At 42.6% G+C, this 24415-nt stretch overlaps 1 protein-coding gene across 2 annotated transcripts in view; it reads left to right on the top strand.

Annotated features, from left to right (window-relative positions):
* IL1RAP (interleukin 1 receptor accessory protein) overlaps positions 1–24415 on the top strand; it is a 415401-nt gene that overhangs the window by 181411 nt on the left and 209575 nt on the right. For both annotated transcript variants that reach the window (XM_082249540.1, XM_082249541.1), the window contains exon 2: positions 20398–20462. In XM_082249540.1, the coding sequence (XP_082105666.1) occupies positions 20399–20462 (64 nt within the window). In that variant the 5' untranslated portion in view covers position 20398. The remainder of the gene's footprint in view (positions 1–20397; positions 20463–24415) is intronic.

The following is a 24415-nucleotide window of genomic DNA, read 5'->3' as shown; positions in this document are numbered from 1 at the left end:
CAGGGTTATTTTTGGTAAACATAACTCACCCCGTCCTTTACATTACTTAGTAGTTACGGAAAACGTCAGTTTTTGAAGTTTTCAGAAAAGAGCAAGTGAAAGGTATTCAGCAATTTTAAATATTAATTATGCTATGTAAATGGGAACAATAACAAATATAAAGTAAGCGTTATCCCAACTGACTGACTGATGGCACTGACTTTACTTTGTTGTACACAGGTATCAAGATTGCTAGATTGGCAAGCCAAATTTGGTGCTTTTAAAAATAGATGTTTCTAGCTTTGTAATGGAAAATCAACAAACCCTTTCAAAGTTGTTGCTGTTTTGCCAGAAAATGTGTAATAAAATGCTTGTATAATGCTCTTGTTAAGCGTTTTTCAGGCATCCCCATTGAAGTCTGTGGGGCTGATCTGCCTCAAAGAAACATACTGTATTTTCTGGCGTATAAGACTACTTTTGAACCTCAAAAAAATCCCCCAAAAATCGGGGGTCGTCTTATACGCCGAGTATAATATCTCCAAGGTATCCTTAGTATAAGTATTACCGGTAGATGTAATCTCTCAAGACACTGGCTGTGTGAGAATCCTGTACCGGTATACCATATGTACCGTAGCTTTGGCTATATACAGTTACCGCGCTGAGCCAATCAGGGAGAGCGATGTATTCTATTATTGAATGCAAAGCCTGCTCGGATTGGCGGAGTAATATCAGCCCGCCTCTCTGACTCTGCCAATCCGAGCAGGCTTTGCATTCAATAATAGAATACATCACTCACTGTGATTGGCTCAGCGCGGTATACTGTATGTAGCCGAAGCTACGGTACATACGGTATACTGGTACAGGATTCCCGCACAGCCAGCGTCTTGAGATTACATCTACTGGTAATACTTAGGGTAGCTTGGAGATATTTGAGAGATTACATGTATTACAGTACTAGGGTACCTTGGAGATCTATGAGAAATCTGATGGTGTTGCCTTGCTTCGGAAGGGGGGTAGTCTTTTACTGCGAGTATAGCCCAAAACCTGTGTTTTAACTTGAAAATTAGGGGGGTCGTCTTATACGCCCAGTCGTCTTATACGCCGGAAAATACGGGTATGTACTTTTCTGAACGACGAGCGTTTTGCTACAGGTGACAAAACGCTCAGATGTGAACAAGGGCCATTGACATGAATGGGGTTTTGTTTGTTGAGCTTATTTGAGCTACAGGCTTCAAGCAGAAAATTGCTTATGTGTGAATGGGGCCTTACCTTTCTCTGTGATGGTCCATTGGCTGCGGTTAGGTTTAGCTATACAGATTTCAGAAAAGTAAATGCAATTTTATATAGTCTTTTTGTTGCTTCCCAGGAGCATCAACTAAGGTATTCAGTATACAATGTTGTGTTCCCTTTGTTCACCTAGAATCACATTGTCCTTGCCTTTAGTTTAAAGTATGTACAGTTGTGCTTTGGGAAAAAGAGAGTGGTTTCTCCAACCAGGTTAGTCTCTGGGATCCTGTCCGTTTTAGGGTGTCATCAGGGGAGAATTAAAGGAAGCAATGTTTAGCTTTATTAAAGCTTTTTAAGTTTACATTTATTAAAGCGGGACTTCACTATCAGTCAACACTGACTATTTTTAATCCTTATGCTGCTAGCATTAATACATAGACCTCATATAAACTTTTTTTTGTCAGTTATTTTTTAGTTTCCTGGCCTAGACAAATGATGTCCTACATCCCACAAATCTTCAAGGGAGGAGGGGTTTTCTCAGCTAGGCACACCCTCCTGCCTGCATGCCTGAGCTCAGGGCAGATAGATTCCAGTAAGTAAATGGTAAATTAATAATTTGCCCTTATCCAAGATGGCCACAGCTAAAAATGCTAGTGTTTTTTCAAAGTGATTTCTCAGCAAAATAAAGCATGAAGACATCTATTTATGGATGAGATTGCATTGAATATTAAAATTAATTAAATAGCTTTTTTGTTTTGTGGTGCTAAGATGTAGTGTTGTTTTCCTTTAAATAAGATAGGTGTATTTGTTTTTTTAAATGTATGTCAAATACTTGTTTTAAAGAAAATATTTAATGCAGTATGCATCCATGACATCTGTGTAGGTATCCAAAGAAAGAACAGAATATATGGTCTTTCAAACTATCTTTCTTAAATTGAAACGCTTCACAGAAAAGGGATGAGGGTGGAAGAAGCTTTTAAGCTTTGTGTGGAATCTGAACTCCAACAAGAGAGCCATGTAAAGAACAGTTTATTTTGTTGAAGCAAAGCAGTCAATCAGTAAGTAACTTTGCAAGACTGTATGACTGAATTGCTGTCATATATAACAATAGCATGCCTAAATAAAAAAAATAAAAGATTTTCAGACTCATGTAAACAGTAAAAAAACTTCTCCTTACTCTTCTCTCCACCAGTGATCTATGAGACTATATCAAGAAGTCACAGAGTAAGAGGCAACAACAGGGTTCAACGTGAGCCAACATGCATGCACACAGCCTGGAACATACAAGTTACTGCAGAGGCACCAAAAATACACAGTTGTTTAGATGCTGACCTGTTTTGATGCTTAAAGTGGTTGTAATGCTTAAACACGTTTAACCATAATGCAAGGAATGCATCTAAACAACTTGCATTAAGGTAAAAAAATGTTTAGGTGTCAGCATCCCCCCTCGCCCCCCCCCCCCTTTTATTTACCTGAGCCCTCATTCTGTCCAGCTTTGTGCACCTCAGCAGCTCTTCTCTTCCCTCACTTCTGGGTCTCTCTGGCTTTGCTGGGGCACCAGGAGCCATTGGCTCCCAGGGCTGTCAATCAAAGCCAGTGGCAAGGGAGTCAGCAGCCCAGCCAAGTCCTGCTGTCTATGTCAATGGATGCAGCAGCAGAGCACAGGTGCGGGCATGCATGAGTGCCCAAATGTGAAGCGGCTTCCCATAGGGGCACTGGACAGAGGGGAGGGGCCAAGAGTGCTGGCAGGGAACCCAAAAAAGAGGAGGTTTGTGGCCTCTCTGCAATTCCATTGCACAAAGCAGCTAGGTAGAGACATGTTTGTTACTTTTTTTTTTATTTTATTTTTTATTACATTTGCAATCACTTTAAAGAAGTATCTCATCTACCTTATGTGGAGAAAGGAAGATGAAGTATTGGTGGGCGTACTCTGAGAAGTAATAAATTACTACAGTATATGTACGTATAGCACTGACCCCCGAAAGGGCTGCTGGTTTGATCTGGGCCTGCACTCTACCAATAAACCCCACTAACTTGTCTCAATCCCCTTGGCACAGCTGTAATGCAATACAATACAATGTAAGATAGTACAAAATACCTGTATTGTCACTCCAGGATAAGACAACAGCACAATGGATTTCAATATAAACATATGTCTATACCTGGGAGCTCCCCCTACTTTATAAGCTATGTGTGAGATCTCACTTTTTGGAGTACTTAGTCCTGGATCTTCTTTTCTTCGTTAGCTAAAGTGGCTCCTTGTGATTTGTAATCCATAGTTTTGGTGAAATTAAATTGAAGTGAAAATGCTTCTGGTGTAGCTGTAACAACTATTTTAACATTTCTTGAGACATCAAGATAGATAGGCCTCAAACCTTCTCAGTATCAGTTGCTCTGCTCCTTCGTGGAACTAACATTTCCAGTGAGGCCTGTATATGAGTCTAACTGCATGTGAGATTTATCAAACTGTGGGCTGTGACCCGCTCACCCACTGGATAGAGGCTCTGTGTGGTGACTTTTGTCCGGTGACTGAAACTTGCTTCTCCGTCAGCTGGACCAATCGCTCCGTTCAGCCCCACTGGGTGGATCCCGTCCTCCGATGCTCGGATGAGTGTCTCTGGGTCTCTGCAATCTTGCCACCGTCTCCCCACAGGTCCTCTCAGGCAGGCCACACGATTCCAAGAGACCTAAAATGGCTGCTCCGGCCCCTTTTATCCCCTACCCAGCATGCCCTGCACAAGAAGGTGTTCATGGGTAGGTCACCAAACCTCCCAAAACCAACAGTCACTTCCTGTCTCTTTCAGAAAAAACAACATATCTGCATTACCAGTATTTGGTCACTAGATGGCTCCAACTACTCAAACATAGCAATGTCCATGGACGTTTTTTTAAAGTATACAGACACACATAAACATAGGAGAATATCAGCGCTACATACGCTTTACTTTACATACATTTACTTAACAGGAAATCTATATATAAAGCAAAGTTTTCTTAAAGGTGATACTTTTAAAGTCAAAAAGTGGCCAGAGCACCTACTTCAAGCTAGGAATCGTAAATAAGAGATAATCATATACATTGTTAGATATTTTGTTATCTCAAAAAGGAAATATTTTTTATGTTTTTTTTTTTTTTTTAAATTAAAATCTCCTGTGGTGACACTTTGGATAACTTCTCCCTATGATGCATTTTAGAGATGTTTTGTTAGATTTATGTCTTGATCATTAGAAAATACTGAGGAGGCTTTAGGGCTGGAATATATAAACTTCTACTTCTCTTCCAGTAGATAGTAAGGAAATGGAAAATTCATATCTCTGTGATAAAAAGTCAGATTTTCAGTTGTGTGGTATTGGCCCGGTAGCTGTGGAAAAGTGTCATTGATGAGGTGCTAGATTTAGGAGGTTTGGGAACCTTTAATCAATCTGTAATTCTGTATGACAGACAGGTAAAATACACAACTCTTATCTTCAAATAGGCTTTCGTGATGAATGTGACTAGGACCTTTATTTGCATATTTGAACGCTTTATCTGTTCAATTTCTTATTTACTGTGTTCTCTTTTGCCGATCCATTTCACCCTTTTCTGCACCTTGTAATTTAGCTCTGTTGGATGAAAATTGTGATGTGTGTTTACCCTGTTCATTTATGGCTAATATTCTCTGTGATCCTTACGCTTGATTTAATTTTTGTATGATTTTTTTTTTCTTTGGACCACAGGGCTTCTCTGTTAAATACATTCAGAATATATATTTATGTGAATATATACCCTGAGAATATGAAAAAAAAAAAAATTTGGATCTGAAATACTTCAAATTATAAACTATAGGTAAATCTTAATCCTAATTGGATGACATTAGGTTTGCTAAATTTGCTGCCTCCTGTCAGAGATAGCTGGTGTCTGTTGTGAGAGGGCTGAGGAGCCTGTGGGCATTGGATTGAGCAGCAGTGCAAGCAAGGTTCTGCACTTGTGATATTTGAGTGTAAAGTACATTGCTGCGATAAGTGCATAGTAACACAAAGCATATAACACTATAAAGAGTAGCAGAGCAGATCAAGGTTAAGGTCTAAAATGTTGAGTATCTCAGTAAAAATTGATGTTAACATTTTTTCCATGAGTGGTAACACAGCTCAGTGCACATCCCGCTCAATGTATGCGCTTCTTGAACAACTGTTCAAAGGTGAATACTGTGGTGCAAAATGTAAGCAAGTTGTTTGTAAGCCCAGATTTTGGATCTAAGGAATCCACTGGCAACGCTGCACCCCGACTGCCTTGTGCTTTTCACAGATGAGAACAGGTTCACCCTGAGCACATATGACAGAAGTGTAAGGCTCTGGAGAATCCATGGAGAACATTATGCTGCCTGTAACATCGTTCAGCATGACTGGCTTGGTGGTGGGTCATTAATGGTCTGGGGAGGCATATCCATGGAGGGACGCACAGACCTCTACAGGCTAGACAATGGCACCCCGACTGCCATTAGGTATCGGGTTGAAATCCTTGGACATATTGTCAGACCCTACGCTGGTGCAGTGGTTCCTGGGTTCCTTCTGGTGCATGACAATGCCGGGCCTCATGTGGCGAGAGTATACAAGCCAGTTCCTGGAGGAGGAAGGAATTGATACCATTAAATGGCCCCCCATGCTCGCCTGACCTAAATAAAATAGACCAACTCTGGGACGTGTTTTGGTCCATCCAACACCGCCAGGTTGCGCCTTGGTCTGTTCAGGAGCTCAGTGATGCCCTGGTCCAGATCTGGGAGGAAATACGCCAGCACACCATCCGTCGTCTCATTAGGAACATGCCCTGATGTTGTCAGACATGCATACAATCAAGTGGGGGCCATACAAACTACTGTGTACCATTATTGAGTTGCTGCAATGAACCTTTAGCAAAATGGACAAGCCTCCTGCATCATTTTCTCACTTTAATTTCCAGGGTTGTCTTTGAATTCAGCCCTCTGTATGTGGCTCCTTTCGTTCCTAACACATTATCCAGCCCATATCAGTATAGATATCCAATATGATATATTTCCCATTGGAGATCTAATGTGTTTTCAAAGTGTTCCTTTAATTTTTTCGAGCAGTGTATGTATGTATATATGATTGCATGTATGCTTAGCTGTGCACTGCCATGATAGACATGCACCAGTGCATTGGAGAAAAAAAAAAAACATGCAGCATGGATGGGATCTGTTCATTTGGCTTCAGATACACAAATCCTTTAACCCTCTTGCTTTTACCGACAAATGTCTTGGTTGGATGTTGCCATTTTATCAGCCAAATGTTGGTTTTCTTGTTGAAATTAATCAGGTGGTGTGAGATATTGTGCCATCAACTGTCATGTACACTGGGTTTACCAGTCCTTCCAGGGTGCCTGGGACATCCATGGCTGGTGTCAGTAGGGAGCCCAGCAAAAAACTCTGATGCCCAAAGTTGTCCATAGGCAATGCTTGGGAAGCCTTTACAGCTCATCAATTTAGAGTTCACTGTATGCCTAGGTTCACACTGAGGGCGGGTTTGAAATCGTGCAGGTTCAGCTGAACTCGCAGGATTTTAAACTGCCATTTTTAGTCCAACTTAGGGGGCAATTTCACAAGCAGATCTGTGCGGGTTCCTGCACAGATGTCTGGTGAAATCGCCCCCCGAAGTTGCCAAAAGTAGTGCAGAAACCACCTTTGGGAATCGGTGAGGTGCCGCAAAGTCAGCGTCACACCGATTCAGATGGTTCCATTGGCTGCGATTTGACAGTTCAAATGGCATGTCAAATCGGACCAATGTGAACATAGGCTGAATGATGGCTCTACAATTTATGTTCTTCCTCCACGGAATGTGAGGATACCGAACGTGTGGCGCAATCAGCGTTTTTTTTACACCGTACACCTGCTGTATGCATTTGCTTACATATAGGTGTGTACATGGGGCAAAGACCAACAAAAAAAAGCCCTCAATAATAAGATAATAAAAATATGATAATAAAAAAAAAAAAAAACAAGGAGGTGGTTGCCTCAAAAGCTTGCAATCAGGATTAAAGTGCAGTTTCTTAACTGAGTCTAATTTCTCTTAGCTTTCCCCATTTTTTTTTTTAACATAAAATTAAACCAGTTCACTGACACAATGGGTTTGATTTACTAAAGGCAAATCCACTGTGCACTAAAAGTGCAGTCGCTGTAGATCTGAGGGGAAGCTCTGAAATGAGTAAAAGCTCTGTGGATTTCAATCATCCGTTCATGTGCAAGCAAAAATGCTCTTTTCTTTCAATATCCCCCTCAGATCTACAGCGACTGCACTTCCAAGTGCACTTGTAGTGCACAGTGGATTTGCCTTTAGTAAATAAACCCCAATGTCTGTTTTGTGTCTTCCCCTTTTAGGCCAGATTCACACTGCTGTGCTGCAATTTGGCTGCAGCACATGTGTACCCATGGTTTTGGTGCAGTTAACCTGTGATTTCCTATAGACTTTCTATTAGATTGCACATTTTGGTGCGTTTTATGAAAGCGCACCAAAGGTTCTGCATGCTGTATCTTTGGTGTGGTTTCAGAGAACTCGCCGGATTGCGCAATCTAGTAGAAAATCAATAGGAAAACGTAGGTTAACTGCACCAAAACCGTGGATACACTTGCGCTGCGGCCAAAGTGGAGCAGTGTGAAACCAGCCTTATAGTGAAGGGACTGGCTTATCAAAAAGCCCTCTTTTTGTCCCTTTTAAGCCTGCTGACCATAGTTCAAAGGTTATGCATTGCATTATGGTTAAAAAAAAAATCTCTAAGATTTGTCTGCACAGAAATTTGTTGGGACTAGGAATCTTAAACATGAAAACCCCAGAAACGCATCTACAGTATGACATAGTTTACATCACATATCACATGGGCTGCTGGCATATGTCTTTGCCAAGGTGCGCATAGCAGCTTGAATTTGGTGGTCAGAGTCTGCAAAGTTTGCACATATTATATCTGTCTTACACAAATCCGTGCACATTATCTTTTTTAGAATACTATTTTTATTTTTTCATGCCAAGACCTCTAAATTCCACAGTATGGTATTTCAGAAACTCACCATGTACAGAATTGTATTTATATTTATTGAACAATCAGAAAGAAACCTAAAGAATTGCTTGTGTTTTTTTTTTTTTTTGTCAGGTAGAGAAAAGAGTCTGCAATAGGAGATAAACAAACCAAGGCAAGTTTGTCATATCGCATCCCCTGTAAAAGGACATCTATCTTACTGATAAGGGTTCCATTAACTGCTATCCTGCGGCTATGGAGAAACGCTACATGTTCCTGCACTCCTATTTTCTGTAACCAAAAGTAGTGACCTATATTAGGTCCGGAATTAGTGTGAATCCTTTGTGGTTTCTCATGGGTATTTGGCCCTGACACTCCAGGGCATGGAATGTAATTATACAGAGCTGTGCAGGATGAATCCTGCAAATCAAAACTGCTGTCTGCTTTCTAACGATGCATACACCTTAAAACATTTTATTTTTATTACATTATATGCTGAGGAATGGGTATTAGATAGGATATCACAAATGTTTTTATATAGGCATTGCAAATGTTGCTGTGTTGCTATTATAAACAGAAAGCAGTACACATCGGGGGCCTGTTTACGCCATTGCACTGTGGTAACACGTGTGATGGTGTACGTGTTATTGCAACTCATGGTAATGTGCATTCCGTAAGCTCATACAGTGCCATTTATTTTAGATGGCACTCAAATGCACCTTCTCTGTGCACTTCCATTACAGCAAAACATGTACCATCATATTGCGGTGCCTTGCGACGTTCTTCTAAAACATGGCTGACCTTATGTAACACGCAATAATGCGCATGTGTTTAACCCAGTATAACTGACTGAGTTGGCAAGAATGAACCCTCAAATGTCATCTGCAGCTATTAGTTGGACATACATTGATGTAACCCTTTACTGCTAGAGCCATTTTTTTACTTTTTGCAGACATTTATTTATTTCAGGTGCTTGTATAGCGCCGTCAATTTTCGCAACGCTTTACATATACATTGTACATTCACATCAGTCCCTACCCTCAAGGAGGTTTCAAACTAAGGTCCCTAACTCCCATTCATACATACACATGCAAGGGCCAATTAACCTACCAGCATGTCTTGTGAGTGTGGGAGGAAGCCAGTGTACCCGGAGGAAACCAACACAGGCACAGGGAGAACGTGCAAACTCAAGACAGATAGTGTTGTGGTTGGGATTTGAACCAGCGACCCTTTTGCTGTTAGGTGAAAGTGCTAACCACTACACCACTGTGTATACGTGTTAAAATGCCCATTTTTAGTCCTTTTAGAAACATATCTTTCTCTGTCGCTCATTGACAGACGTAGTCCTCTTTGATTCTCATCAATAGGGTTATGCTGCCTCCGCAGGAGTAGGACTAGGCAGAAAGAAAAATGTTCTGGCTCCACCCCAGGGGCAGTCCCAGAGGGCATATCCTCCCCCTCCCTGCTACAGGATGTAATTTTTTTTCTGTCTAGTCAGGAGTAAGGACCTAAGTTCCTTGCTGGGATCTCTGGTCCTGGCAAGATTTTTTAGAAAAATTTTTTCCTTTTAGGTAGTTTTTTGTCTCCAGTTTTCCTGTGAGATCTTCAAGCAAATCACGCCGGATCTGGGCGACGGGCTGGATGTTGAGATCCAGTGGTCACCCCAGCCGGCCTACGAGCGCGCGCAGACCTTAGCTCCGCGCTGGGTCGGCCGCGACATAGTCCCATTGGACGGGGACTGACCCTGCGAGTTAAACGTCTCGCTTGGACGCCAGGAACCAGAGAGTCAAGGCGTCCGTATTGGTCGACAGCCCCCCACCCCGGTGGAGAGGGTACTGTGAAGAGAGGGTGCCGTCAGCCGGTATGGTGAGTAAATGTTCCCCCTTCCCCCCTGTGGGGTCTTTGGGATACGGGCCCCTCTGTGTATGGTCGGATCCTTTCTGACATTAAAGTTCCCCCTTGTAGCCTATGACATGTTCACATATCCCCTGTGATAGTGTGATCTGGTTTGGGAGCTGACACTCCAGCAGGCTTGGTTTGGGAGCTAACACTTTAAACAAACCTCGGTTTGGGAGCTGACACTCTAGCAACCTCGGTTTAGGAGCTGACACTCCAGTAGGCTTGGTTTGGGAGCTGATACTTCAGCAAGCCTTGGGTTCTCTAGCAAGGAAGCCGAGTTCGATTTGCTATAGTAAAACACATAGGAGGTATAGCCTACCTTAGATCGCCATACTCCCGCAGGCCGACAGGCCGCCATCAGCTGTTTTCAAAGCATGCAGGCCGCTGTACTGGAGGAGCCACGCTAGATCGGCAGTCCGCCGCCATTTTGTTGTAGACCGCATGTCTGCATGGTCTACACAAGCCGCCCGCAGGTCACGCAGGCCGCCATTTTTTCGTAGCCTATTGTCTCCTGCATGGGGGCGGCCATGTTTGATGTGCCCAGCAAACCTCGAGGAGCAGCTGGGAACGCCGAAAGGCGTACACAGGGGGCGGAGCCACTTCCTTTCACCCGGGAATCCTAGTGCAGGACTTCCCAGTCTGCACAAGACAACGCTGACAGCAGTTTTAATAGGAAACTTCTTTGCATCTGAGTGAGCCCTTGGGGTCTCCCTCTCTCTGTGGGGGTCCTAAGCAGGTACAGTGAGGGGCGCTATTGCGCTGGTGAATTAAAAAAGGTATTTTTTTATTTAAAAAAAAAAAAAAAAAAAGGGTATTTTTTTCTTTTTTACTGGCAAAGTGTCCTGGATTAACATGGACCCTGCCACACATGTACCTCCACCTGATCCCCTCGAAGTGGCTGCAGGACCCTCCAGTTCCCCACTTAATAGTGAGTCATTGTCAGCAGTTTTTGGAAATTTTTTGTCTATCCCGGGTGGAATTGGCTTGTCAGGGACAGGGCGCAAGGAAGCGACCCCCGCCTATCCCCATTTTCATCTGAAACTTCAGATTCAGAGTCTGAGCCTATTCCTGCAGTTGCAGGTACCTCATCTGGGGTTTGTGACTCGGGTACTGTCTCTTCAGACAGTGAGGAAGATGTTTCGGCATCTACCATAGCCCGAGAGGAAGCGTTAGCAACGCATTAATTGTATATGTTCGGATACACCATCAGAAGTAGCTGATACTGAGATCCCATTTGGTACTAATAAACGCACCAACATGGTAAAAGTATTTCCCTTACCCAAGTGTTTCGGTAATGTAACTAAGTAGGAATGGGGTCATCCAACTTTCAGACCAGTAATTGCTATTGGTCTAGAATGGACCAAGTGGCTTAGAGGGGAGAGATATCCCCCAGGCGGTATCAGATCTGGTGGAACAGATGATAAAAGAGTTACAGTTTGTCTGCGACATTGCACTAGACGCCACTCCACTATTGGGTCGAGTATCAGTTTTCAGCAGTGGTCCTCAGGCGTACACTGTGACTAAGATATTGGTCGGCGGACCAAGGCTCCAAGGAAGCTTTGGTTAAATCTCCCTTTTCAGGGTGTGCGCCTATCTTGGGGCCAATTTAGATGAGATTATTAAGGATCTCACTAGAGGAATAAGGGTAAAGGATCCCGTCAGAGACAGGGGCCTTCTTTTTCCGCTCATAAAAGTTTTTTCAGCCCACGAAAAAAAAAAAAAAAAAAAAAAAGCAAAGTCCTCCAAAACTCCTTCGGGAGGTTTTTTATGGGGCGCTGGTCGGGCAAGCAAAGGCCCGGCTCTTCCAGACCTGAAGATAAGACTACTAAAGCCTGAAGGTGCGCCCCCGCCCATAGCTGGGGCAGGGGGACGTCTTCGCCGGTTTCCGGATCCATGGCTTTCCAGAATCTCGGACAAATAGTTCGCGAGGTCAGACGGTCAGGTTACAAGATTGTATGTCAATCTCTCCCAGTGTGATTCTTCCTTCCAATATTCGACTATCCCCGGATCGCTTAAGAGCTTACGGGGGGCAGTCACGGATTTAATGCAACAAGGAGTGGTGGTCCACGTTCCTTGGACAGAGCATTTCAAGGGTTCTATTCGAACCTTTTCACAATACCCAGAAAAGAGGGCAAAGTGCGTCCAATTCTGGACTTAAGAGCACTTAATCTTTTTTGTCAGGGTACAAAAATTCAAGATGGAGTCCATTCGCACAGTAGCGGCCTCCCTGCATCAGGGGGATTTTCTGGCGTCCATAGACATCTAGGATGCCTATCTTCACTTTCTTATTTATGCAGGACATCAGCATTTCCTGCGTTTTTCCGTAGAAAGAGTACCATTATCAGTTTCTGGCGTTACTCCTTGGTCTCGCCTCGACTCTCCGGGTCTTCACAAAGGTGTGGGCCCCAGTCTTGACGTTGTTACGACAATGAGACATATCGATTCTAGGTCACCTAGACGATCTTCTGCTCCGTGTGGAGTCTCCGCAGACTCTATTACTAAATTTAGAGATCACCATGACCTCTTTGCAAGAGTTCGGGTGGCTGGTGAACCTGCAGAAGTTATCTTTGGTTCCCACCAGAAGGCTGGAATATTTGGGTCTAATTTTAGACACATCCAGGCTTGCATAAGGGTCCTGGGGTTGATGGTGGCTTCCTTTGAAGCAGTACCAGTTGCCCAGTCCCATACCCGAATCCTTCAAGGAGAGATTCTTCTCAAGTGTAACCGAAATCCAGATTCCCTGGACAATCGGATCCGGCTGAGCGGGCGGACCAGGGAGTCCCTGGTCTGGTGGTTTCGGTCTCCGATGCTCAACCAGGGGAAGTCAATACCTTCCAATATTTGGACGCTTATCACCACGGATGCCAGTCTATCCGGGTGAGGAGAAATTCTCAGCTCAGGGGCTTTGGTCCCTGGAAGAGTCCAGGTTACCGATAAATGTATTGAAACTGAGAGCGATCAGACTTTGTCTGATTCACTGGACCGAGCAGCTCCAGGGCAGCCCGGTTCAGATCCAGTCGGACAATGCCACAGCAGTGGCTTATGTCAATCACCAAAGGGGCACCAGGAGTGTCCTGGCGGCCATAGAAGTGGCCAGCATTCTTCGTTGGGCGGAACAGATGTTCCAGCTCTCTCTACGGTATTCATTCCGGGGGTGAATTGGCAGGCAGATTATCTCAGCCGTCAGATTCTGGATCAAGGGGTATGATCTCTTCATCCAGGGATATTCCACCAACTGTGCCCCCGTTGGGGCACTCCGAATGGGAGCTGTTGGCTTCTCAGCTCAACAGGAAAGTGCGGAGGTTTGTGGTTCGTTCCCACGATCTTCTAGCAGATACCGCAGAAATGCTGATCGCCCCATGGGGGCAGTATCAGCTACTTCCCTCCTCTCAAGTTACTGCCGAAGCTTCTTCGCAGGATAGAGGTGGAGGGAATTCCAATTATCCTGGTAGATCAGGACTGGCCTAGTCGGCCTGGTACGCCGACCTGGTCAGGCTGGTCACAGACGTTCCTTGGTGACTTCCTCTTACGGAGGATCTGCTGTCGCAGGGACCGATCTTCCATCCTGCTTTACGATCGCTGGCTTTAACGGCCTGGTTATTGAGACCCAGGTGCTGAAGGACAAGGGATTGTCAGCTTCAGTTATTCCTACTCTAGTTAAAGCAAGGAAAGCGACTTCCAGAAAGATTTATCATCGTACATGGAAGTCTTATATTGCGTGGTGTGAATCCCTTGGGTTCCCTCCACGTCTTTATTAGGTAGCCCGAATATTGGCTTTTCTGCAACAGGGAGTTGAGCAGAAGCTGGCCTTGAGTGTTATCAAGGGTCTGTTTTCAGCATTAGCTATCTTCTTTCAGAAGGTTTTGGCTACTCATTCCTTGGTGCGGAATTTCATCCAGGGGGTGCGACACCTGGCTCCGCCAGTGCGCGCGCCGTTACCATCCTGGGATCTTAATTTGGTGCTGTCGGTTCTTCAGACACCTCCCTTTGAAAATATCAGGGAGATTCCCTTGCTTACTTTATCCCAGAAGATGGCCTTCTTGGTGGCTATCACTTCTGCACCAGGGTGTCAGAACTGGCTGCATTATCCTGTTGTTCCCCAGATCTGGTGGTTCATGGGGATAAGGTTGTTCTTCATCCGAATCCATCCTTCCTTCCTAAGGTGGTTTCAAAGTTTCATTTGAATAAGGACATTGTATTGTCTTTGCTATGTCCTAAGCCCTATCATCCTCGAGAATTGCGTTTCATTTCTTGGATGTAGTTCGGGCGATCAGGATATATTTGAATACTACGAATTCATTTTGTAAGACGGATTCACTGTTTGTGATCACGGATGGCCCTAAGAAGGGGTTGCCTGTTTCTGCCGCGACCATCTTTAGATGGATCAGACAGACGGTGGTATAGGCTTATTCTATCTAAGGGTCGGGATCCCCCGTTCCCTGTTAAGGCGCATTCTACTCGGGCGCTTAGAGTTTCCTGGACCTTCCGCCATCAGGCGTCAGTGGTTCAGGTTTTCAAGGCGACTGTTTAATAGTCGGTTCATACCTTTACAAGATTGTATAAGGTTTATGTGAGGGCATCGTCAGATGCCTCTTCTGGCCGCAAGGTTCCTGCAGGCCGCTGTTTGAGGAGACTGTTGGTCTACCTCGAGGGTTTGTTGGGTAGGTCTCATCTGTTTGCTCGATGAGTCCTTTGATACTTTTGGTTGGCTCCGGTTGGGCCTTCTAGATTGGATTTTGATTTCTGTCAATCCCACCCCTCATTTGTGGCACTGCTTTGGGACGTCCCTATTGATGAGAATCAAAGAGGACTACGTCTGTCAATGAGCGACAGAGAAAATTGGATTTTTGTAAGATCTTACCGTAAAATCCTTTTCTCTTAGCTCATTGACAGACGTAGTACCCGCCCCTCTATCATTGAGTTGGGTTGGGTTAAATTCTCTGACACTGCTTTGTGACATAACTGACATCCTGTAGCAGGGAGGGGGAGGATATGCCCTCTGGGACTGCCCCTGGGGTGGAGCCAGAACATTTTTCTTTCTGCCTAGTCCTACTCCTGCGGAGGCAGCATAACCCTATTGATGAGAATCAAAGAGGACTACGTCTGTCAATGAGCTAAGAGAAAAGGATTTTACGGTAAGATCTTACAAAAATCCAATTATTCTGAAACAGAAATCCTGTAATATAAATTGGTACTGTAATACAATATCACACTATAATTGTGCTACAGTTTATCAAATCTACATCTATCTATTTTCAGTACAAAATACACTTTTATTAATTTTAGTGCTCACAAATCTATTCTAATAGCATTTCTTTTTTGGGTAATGCCCCTTTCACACATGTCCACTCTGTCGGTAGACTCAGTTTTTCGCAGTGGGGGATGGATCCGCAGATCCCTGCTGAGCAGGCGGCCCGACAGCTCTGTCTCCGCGCTGTGTGCCGAGACAGAGGTGTCAGATCCCCGCTGTCCTCTATGTGGGAATCGGATGAGAACAGACCACCTGTCCGTTCTCATCCGATCCAATCCGCCAGATGGATGGAAAATAGGGTTTCCATCCGTCCGGATTTGATGGACAGGATCGGATCGGATGTCAGTGGACATGTATCCGCTGCCCCATAGAGATGCATGGGGCGTCTGTTCAGATACGCCTGAAAAACTGACAGGCGGATCTGAACGGTCCGCATGTGTGAAAGGGGCCTAACACTGTATATGAAAAGATTAGGTTGTGATAAGTAAATAGATACCAATTAGTTTAAGCCTCAAGTTGTGCCTGCCTGTGAAATGATGAAAAACTACCCTAAGTTGTTTGTAGGCAGCACTTTACAAGGCTTTACAGCTCATTAGTGTAGAGGTAACAGTGGATGAGGAAATACAATTATTTCTCTCACTCTGATGGGCATGGTGATGCCTAATATGTATGGTGTATCATTTTCTTCTTATGCGTGCACACCCAAAACATGCGTTTGCATGCAAGTGAGGGCTCGAGGTTTTTACAATTTTTGGGGGTCTTTGTTATAATATTTACATTTATTTTTTAAACTTTTTTCTCTTTTTTTTAACTTTATTGCTATCACACGGGGGTTGATGACCTCTGCTCTCTGATAAAAGCTAATCAAGCACTGACTGTTAAAACCAATCAAATACAGATTGACATCTTTGAACCTAGCCATGCTTAGAGCTGACCATTTCTGTGGCCATTCTTTATAGGGGAGGTTGGCGAACCTCTCCATCTTGACACCCCCCATGATGGTCTTGGGTTTACCTGTCCCTCCTGGATGCTGGGGGACAGCATCTTTCTGAGCATGCAGAAGTGATCAGGTGGCTCTACAGCTAAAAACACTATTTAATTATTTTCTAATATTCAAAGCCAACTCCCCCATTCTTCCAGGTCTCCATGCTTTATTTTGCTGGGAAATAACTTTGGAAATACCCCCCTAACATTTCTGACTGTGGCCATCTTGAATAAGGGCAGATGATTCATGGGACATTTACTTCCTGGAATCCCTCTGCCCTTCAGACATGGATGCAGGAGGGTGTGCTTATCTGGGAAAACTCCTCCCACCCTCCTCCTCTCCTGAAGACTCTTGGATTGTATGACATCACTTGCCTAGGCGTGAAAATCAGGAACTAGCTGAAGAAATGTTTAAAAAAAAAAAAGGGGGTTAAGCAAGTAAACAACACATACTTCCCTAATTATTTACTAATGCTAACAGCATAAGGATTTAAATAATCAATGCTAAAGTTCCATTTACTGCAGCAGGGCAGCTGCTCAGCGCTTTATCACGTACCTAGTATGTGATCTGACAGTCTGGGTCTGGGGCACACACTGTGATTATACACAGCGGGAGCCCCCCAGCAGGGTACCGTGGACTTAATGTCCACCGGCACCTGCCGATTACACAGTCCACAGGCAGAATGACAATCTGCCTATGTAAACAAGGCAGATTGTCGTTCTGTCAGAAGGGAAGGTATTGATCATGTGTTTCTACTCATGAACAAGAACAGGGATTTTTACCTTTCCCTAGTCAACGCACCACCCCCCACAGTGAGTAAGCACAACCTAGGCACACAGTTAACTCTTTGATTGCCCCTTCCCAGTCAGTGTCATTCGAACAGTGGCAGTGCATATTTTTAGCACTAATTACTGTATTAGTTTCACTGGTTCCTAAAAAGTGTCAGGTGTCAGATTTGTCCCTTGCGATATCGCAGTCCCACTATAAGTGGCTGATAGCCGCCATTACTAGTAAATAAATAGAAATATCTCAGAGTTTCTAGACGCTATAACTTTTGTGCAAACCAATCCCTATACACTTATTGGGATTTTATTTTACTATAAATACATATTGGGCTAAATTGGTGAAGAAATTAGATTTTTTTTTTTTTTTTAATTATTGGGTATGTTTTTTATAGCAGAAATTGAAAAATATTTATTTGTTTATTTTTTTCAAAATTGTCGATCTTTTTTTGTTTATGGCACAAAAAATAAAAACCGCAGAGGTGATCAAGTACCACCAAAAGAAAGCCCTATTTGTTGGAAAGAAGGACAAATTATTTGGGTACAGTGTAGCATTACCGCGCAATTGTCAGTTAACGTAACACAGTGCCGTATCGCAAAAAATGGCCTGGTCTGGAAGGGGGGTAAAACCTTCCGGAGCTCAAGTGGTTAAAGATGCTGGGAGGGGTGCCGAGACTGTATACTACCTTATGCAGGCAGTGTACACAAAAACAGCAACAACCACTGCTCCATCTGATCCAAACAGTGTCTTTCTGATACCCCACAATGTTACCCCACAATGCTTTACAAAAAACGTCAGCTGTAAAAACACAAACTCCAAAGTCAAGTATATTCTGTGGAGCAGGTTTGTAGAAAATATCATAGACTGAAAATGACACAAATCAAGTATGGAAGGGGTAAAAGGGCATATCATTAAAATGGTATTGCCTAAACTAAAACAGTCAATCACGTTTCTTGACCGATAAGAATAATAAAAGGTCAGTTGTAAATTTAGCAGCCTGACCATATGAACTTTCTTCTGATACTAGTGTAACACATGTCTTCTGAGGCCATTTGAAATCCAGAAGCACCTGATTTGTGACCTGAACTTGTTAAACTGGATGGTATTGGATGATGAACATCTGCTGTGTGTCAGAATCTTAAATATGTCCGTTCTCGAGTATTAAATGCCAGGGCTTGAAGCTGTATACATTCTAGCACTTTGATACTAAGGTCTTTGCATTGATGTGTACAAATGTGATACCTGTTGCCTGGAAACTTTTTTTTGATTGGTTGCTCAAATAATAAAAAAGGAAAATTCCCCCAGGGTTTTTTTTTTAGCAGCAAATAACTATAAAGGAATTTTTTTAAAAAAAGTATATTATTTTATTGAGCAATTAATTAACAATTATTATTATTCCATATGGGATTACAATTATGAGCTCTGAATCTGGACCAATAACTCTGGTTACAAGATGTTTCTTCACCCATCAGCGGTAAATATATCTGCCATGTCCATATGAACAAATTGATACGAATTACATGTAATATTTCTAACAATGAAAGGTATTCTGTATATATCACAACTAGAGATTGACCAATTATCGGCAAAGCCGATATATCGAGGACCGATATGCACTTTCCCCGATATATCGGAATCGGCCACCAAGGTTACCGATATTGCCGATATTTTGGAAAGCGCATGTACCGGAATGATGCCTGCAACTAGAGGCATCACCCTTGTACCGGTGTCCATAGCCGACGGTCGGCTGTCTTGTAATGACAACTGATGCGGCTAAGAAGTGATTTCATGAGTGACATTACTTCCGGGTACTGTCTGGCGCCAGATTAAAAAAAATTTGGCGTTTTGAATGCTTTTAAGTGCAGAGGAGGGGTTTGGGGTCTTTAGACCCCCAGATCCCTCCACAAGAGTACCTGTCAAATAAAAAACATAACATTTTTTTTTTTGTATGAAAATATCGACCGATATGCATTGGCCAAAATATCGGTATCTGCAACGAAAAACCGATATCGGTTGATCACTAATCACAACCATCAATGTATTTGTTATGTTTTCTTCCCTTTTGTTTCATTGGATGATACAAAGCACTGTAACCAGAGCTCATATTTGTAATCCCATGTGGAATAATAATAATTTTTAATGAATTGCTCAAAAAATAATACTTTTTTACAAAAAAATGTCCCTTATAGTTATTTGCTGCTAAAAAAAAAAAAATCCTGGGGGAATTTTTCTTTTTTCCAAATATAGTTTTGGGGTGTGCAGCCCCCTCTTCTTTTTGTTTTTTAATTTTATTTTTCAAAATAATATTATCCAAAGACCAATTCAATTTATGTATGTGTGTGTGTATGTATATATGTGTGTGTGTGTGTATATATATATATATATATATATATATATATATATATATATATATATATATATATATATATATATATATATATATATATATATGCCAAAAGATTAGGAATCCTATAAACAATTGCAAAATGTTTGGTACAATAAATGTTTACATTTTAAGCACCAAAACTAATTTGAGAAAACAACTTTAAAAAAAATTCTCTGTCCTTGTGTAAAATTAGAGCAATATCATCATACAGTCATTTTGACTAAGTTTAAAAGCCTAGGTTTAAACAGGGCCGTGCACTAAGAAGCAATTTGCTGTGGATTTCTCCTCGGGTGTTCAGGAGGCAATCCTGCCGCCTTCCTGAATACAGTTATTTTTTTTCTTTTTCAACTGCCTTTTTCTGCCAACCCCAACTATAGGTGTAAATGAGTCGTAAGTGACACAGCTAGATTTTACGGGTTTTCTGTTTACTAGTGTAAGGCTCCTTTCACACGGGTGCCTACCTGTAGCGGATTGCACTTTCTCAGCGGAGGATTGCTCCACTGACAGGTCCTGTCTGTTCCGCTGTGCAGAACGGACACAAACAGCCTACTATAGGGAACAGGCGGTCCGTTTCCATCTGATCCAATCCTCCAGCCCGATGGAAAATAGGACTACCATCTTTTTTTTTTTTTTTTTGGTGGCGGATGTCCGGATGAGGACAATGCAGTGTCCGATCAGGTCCGCCTGAAAAACTGATGGGCAGACCTGATCAGACACCCCATATGAAAGGATCCTAAATGATAAAGTGTTCATTAATGCATTTCTACCAGGACAAAGCAATATAATGAAAATAAAATACTCCTAATCACGACTAACAAAAAATACAGTTAGACAGTTATTTTATTTTGGGTTTAATATTTTGCTCTTTTTTTTTTTTTTTTTTTATAGGATGAAGTTCGGTTTCCTTCTAACATGTCTATTTCTCATTGCAATCCCAAGAGATTGCTTTAGTGGTAAGTAACATCTTGATAACTGAATTTCTTGACCTTTTGCTATCATAGTGTGTTTTATTCAGCCATCATTAGATGAGCATAGTATGTATGTGCTATCTTTTATATTTTATGCAAAGACAAATGTATTTCAATTATTTTTGGATCTAGTTCTCATTAAACAGTTATATTGAGTCTGCAATGTAATATTGAGTAATCTCCCACTAAATTACTAGCTACGGGAATGCCAGGGTACAGCTTTTAGTTACTGTCACACATACTCATGACAGTTTCCAGCTGAACTCTTTATACAGTGTCAGAAATGACATTGGTATTATGCACATTAGCTGCTTTTGTTCTAAGGAGCATTTAGTCAGTAGTCTGTAGGGCCAGGATTTCCCAGGATTTGTGTGTAGCATTGCCTTGATAAAAATACTGCATCCAATGAGGAAGAAAACTGTACAAAAATGGATGGAATCGTATGTGCATTTTGCCTGCTTTGTTGTGAAAAAACTACCCAGAAAACAGATGACTTTGGTTAAACCCCAACCTCTGTGTGTAAAGACAGTGTTCCATTAGCAGGCCAAACTTGGGCTACACACACTGGCCTGTATATACAAACCCAATTCGGAATGGATTAATTTATAAATCTCATAAACTTATATTTTATTCACAATATAATATAGATAACATATCAAATGTTGAAAGTGAGAGATTTTAAAATGTCATGCCAAATATTGGCTCATATTGGATTTCATGAGAGCTACACATTCCAAAAAAGTTGGGACAGGTAGCAATAAGGCTGCATTCACACTTGAGCGTATCGTTTTACCGCAATTTTACAGCGGTTTCAGGCGTTTTTGGAGGCAGGCATTGACATCTATCAAAAACGCTGGTAATCAGCCCAAAAAGAAGCTCATGTACTTTTTTCAGCTACAGGCGTTTTGCAAAACACTCAGATGTGAACAGGGGCCATTTATATGAATGGGGTTTTACTTGTTGGGCGTTTTCGAATGTTTTTTTTTGAGCGTTTTTGGAGCTGAAAAACACTCAAAAACGCCCAGGTGTGAATGGAGCCTAACAGGCCAGAAAAGTTAAATGTACATATAAGGAACAGCTGGAGGATCAATTTGAAACTTATTAGGTCAATTGGCAACATGATTGGGTATAAAAAGAGCCTCTCAGAGTGGCAGTGTCTCTCAGAAGTCAAGATGAGCAGAGGATCACCAATTCCCCCAATGCTGCAGCCAAAAATAGTGGAGCAATATCAGAAAGGGGTTTCTCAGAGAAAAATTGCAAAGAGTTTGAAGTTATCATCATCTACAGTGCATAATATCATCCAAAGATTCAGAAAATCTGGAACAATCTCTGTGCGTAAGGGTCAAGGCCGGAAAACCATACTTGATGCCCGTGATCTTCGGGCCCTTAGACGGCACTGCATCATATAAAGGAATGCTACTGTAATGGAAATCACAACATGGGCGTAGGAATACTTCCAGAAAACATTTTCGGTGAACACAATCCACCGTGCCATTCGCCGTTGCCGGCTAAAACTGTATAGGCCAATAAAGAAGCCATATTTAAACATGATGCAGAAGCGCAGGCGTTTTCGCGGGGCCAAGGCTCATTTAAAATGGACTGTGGCAAAGTGTAAAACTGTTCTGTGGTCAGGCTAATCAAAATTTGAAGTTATTTTTGGAAAACTGGGATGACATGCCATCCGGACTAAACCCAAGTTTAGTCCGGATGACATGTCAAGAACCCAAGTTGTTCTCAGCGCTCAGTTCAGAAGCCTGCATCTCTGATGGTATGGGGTTGCATGAGTGCGTGTGGCATGGGCAGCTTACACATCTGGAAAGGCACCATCAATGCTGAAAGGTATATCCAAGTTCTAGAACAACATATGCTCCCATCCAGACGTCGTCTCTTTCAGGGAAGACCTTGCATTTTCCAACATGACAATGCCAGACCACATACTGCATCAATTACAACATCACGGCTGCGTAGAAGAAGGATCCGGGTACTGAAATGGCCAGCCTGCAGTCCAGATCTTTCACCCATAGAAAACATTTGGCGCATCATAAAGAGGAAGATGCCACAAAGAAGACCTAAGACAGTTGAGCAACTAGAAGCCTGTATTGGACAAGAATGGGACAACATTCCTATTCCTAAACTTGAGCAACTTGTCTCCTCAGTCCCCAGATGTTTGCAGACTGTTATAAAAAGAAGAGAGGATTCCATACAGTGGTAAACATGGCCTTGTCCCAACTTTTTTGAGATGTGTTGATGCCGTGAAATTTAAAATCAATTTATTGTTCCCTTAAAATGATACATTTTCTCAGTTTAAACATTTGATATATCATCTATGTTGTATTCTGAATAAAATATTGAAATTTGAAAAATCCACATCATTGCATTCTGTTTTTATTCACAATTTGTACAGTTTCCCAACTTTTTTGGATTTGGGTTTGTAGTTAATGTTAATATTATTGAGTATGAAATTTTTAAAAGTGACTTTTTTTGCCCATGAAAGGCAAAGTAAGAGGGATTCTTAATCTCTTGGAGCAATGGTCTCCAAACGGCGGCCTGAGAGGTAGATGCGGCCCTTTGCTTACCTTTTATGTGGCCTTTGGTCCTTTTTTCCTTCCACTGATGCAAGACACTATACCTCCCAGTGACCCCAACAATGGGCATAATTCCTGTTATTGACATCAACGAAGAAGCACTATTTATTCTGCTGACACAAACAATGGGGCACTATACCTCCCACTGACACCAATGATGGGGCACTATTTCTTCCCCTAACGCCGAAGATGTACTGTTTACTCCTACTGATGCTAGGACAATTTCTACTCCCACTGGCCACATCCTGGCCCCCCTAAAGTCTGAAAGACAGTAACTGGCCCTTTTGTTTAGAAAGTTTGGAGACCCCTGTCCTGGAGCATATACTCACCTGTGTTCAACTCCCCTTCCACCAATAAAGTGAAATACCTGACACTTTAGAACATGTGTGATCATATGACTCACTCCCCTTGTCCTATGTGACAATGCGATTGGTCCAGTGCTATCACTGGAGTCTATAGCTATGTGTAAACTCTGAAAAGTCATTATGGATAGTGCTTTCCTTCACTGTGGCAAATCAGAGACAAGGAGGAGTGAAGAAAAGTGAATATATGCGGGGGAAGTTAAAGCGGAGTTCCACCCAAAAATGGAACTTTCACTGTTCTGCTTCCTCCCCCCTTCTGGAGACACATTTGGCACATTTGGGGAGGGTAAATGGGTACCTGTTTTTGACGGGTACCCTTTCCCACTTCCGGGAGACAACATCGCGGCACCATCTTTCAGAAGTTCGCCCCCCCTCCCCCCCCCCCTGCTGGGCCAATTGGAAAGGGTAGCATACTTCGCAGCTGTGAAGCTGAAAGGCTTTACTGCCGGTTTCCCTTATGACAAATGGCGGCAACAACACCTGACAGCCGATCCGAAAATTGGCTGGGGTGCAGACATTGTGGGTTCCCTGGACAGGTAAGTGTCTATATATTAAAAGTCAACAGCTACAGTATTTGTAGCTGCTGGCCTAAATTTTTTTTGTCCCCATCCGGAACTCCTCTTTAGGTGTCCTCCTTACTTTGCCTTGCATGGGTAAAAAAAATGATTACTTTAATAGTAACAGTGATAGCGTATTAACTCCTTTTCTCTATCGCTCATTGACAGACGTAGTCTTCTTGATTCTCAAGAGCTGGGTTATGTTGTCTCCGCAGGAGTAGGACTAGGCAGAATGACAAAACGTTCTGGCTCCACCCTAGGGGCAGTCCCTGAGGGTATATCCTCCCTCTCTCTGCTACAGGGAATCAGTTTTTTTCTGTCTAGTCAGGAGTAAGGACCTAAGCTCCTTGCTGGGATCTTTTGGTCCTGGCAAGACTTTTTTTCTTTAAGAAAAAGACATTTTTTAGGTAGTTTTCTCCAGTGTTTTTTTCCTG

This window comes from Pelophylax lessonae, assembly GCF_965119305.1.
Source record: "Pelophylax lessonae genome assembly, chromosome: 3".
In the NCBI taxonomy this organism is placed as follows: domain Eukaryota; kingdom Metazoa; phylum Chordata; class Amphibia; order Anura; family Ranidae; genus Pelophylax; species Pelophylax lessonae.
The sequence above is the reverse complement of the archived record's forward strand: the minus strand, read 5'-3'. Positions and strand labels throughout refer to the sequence as shown.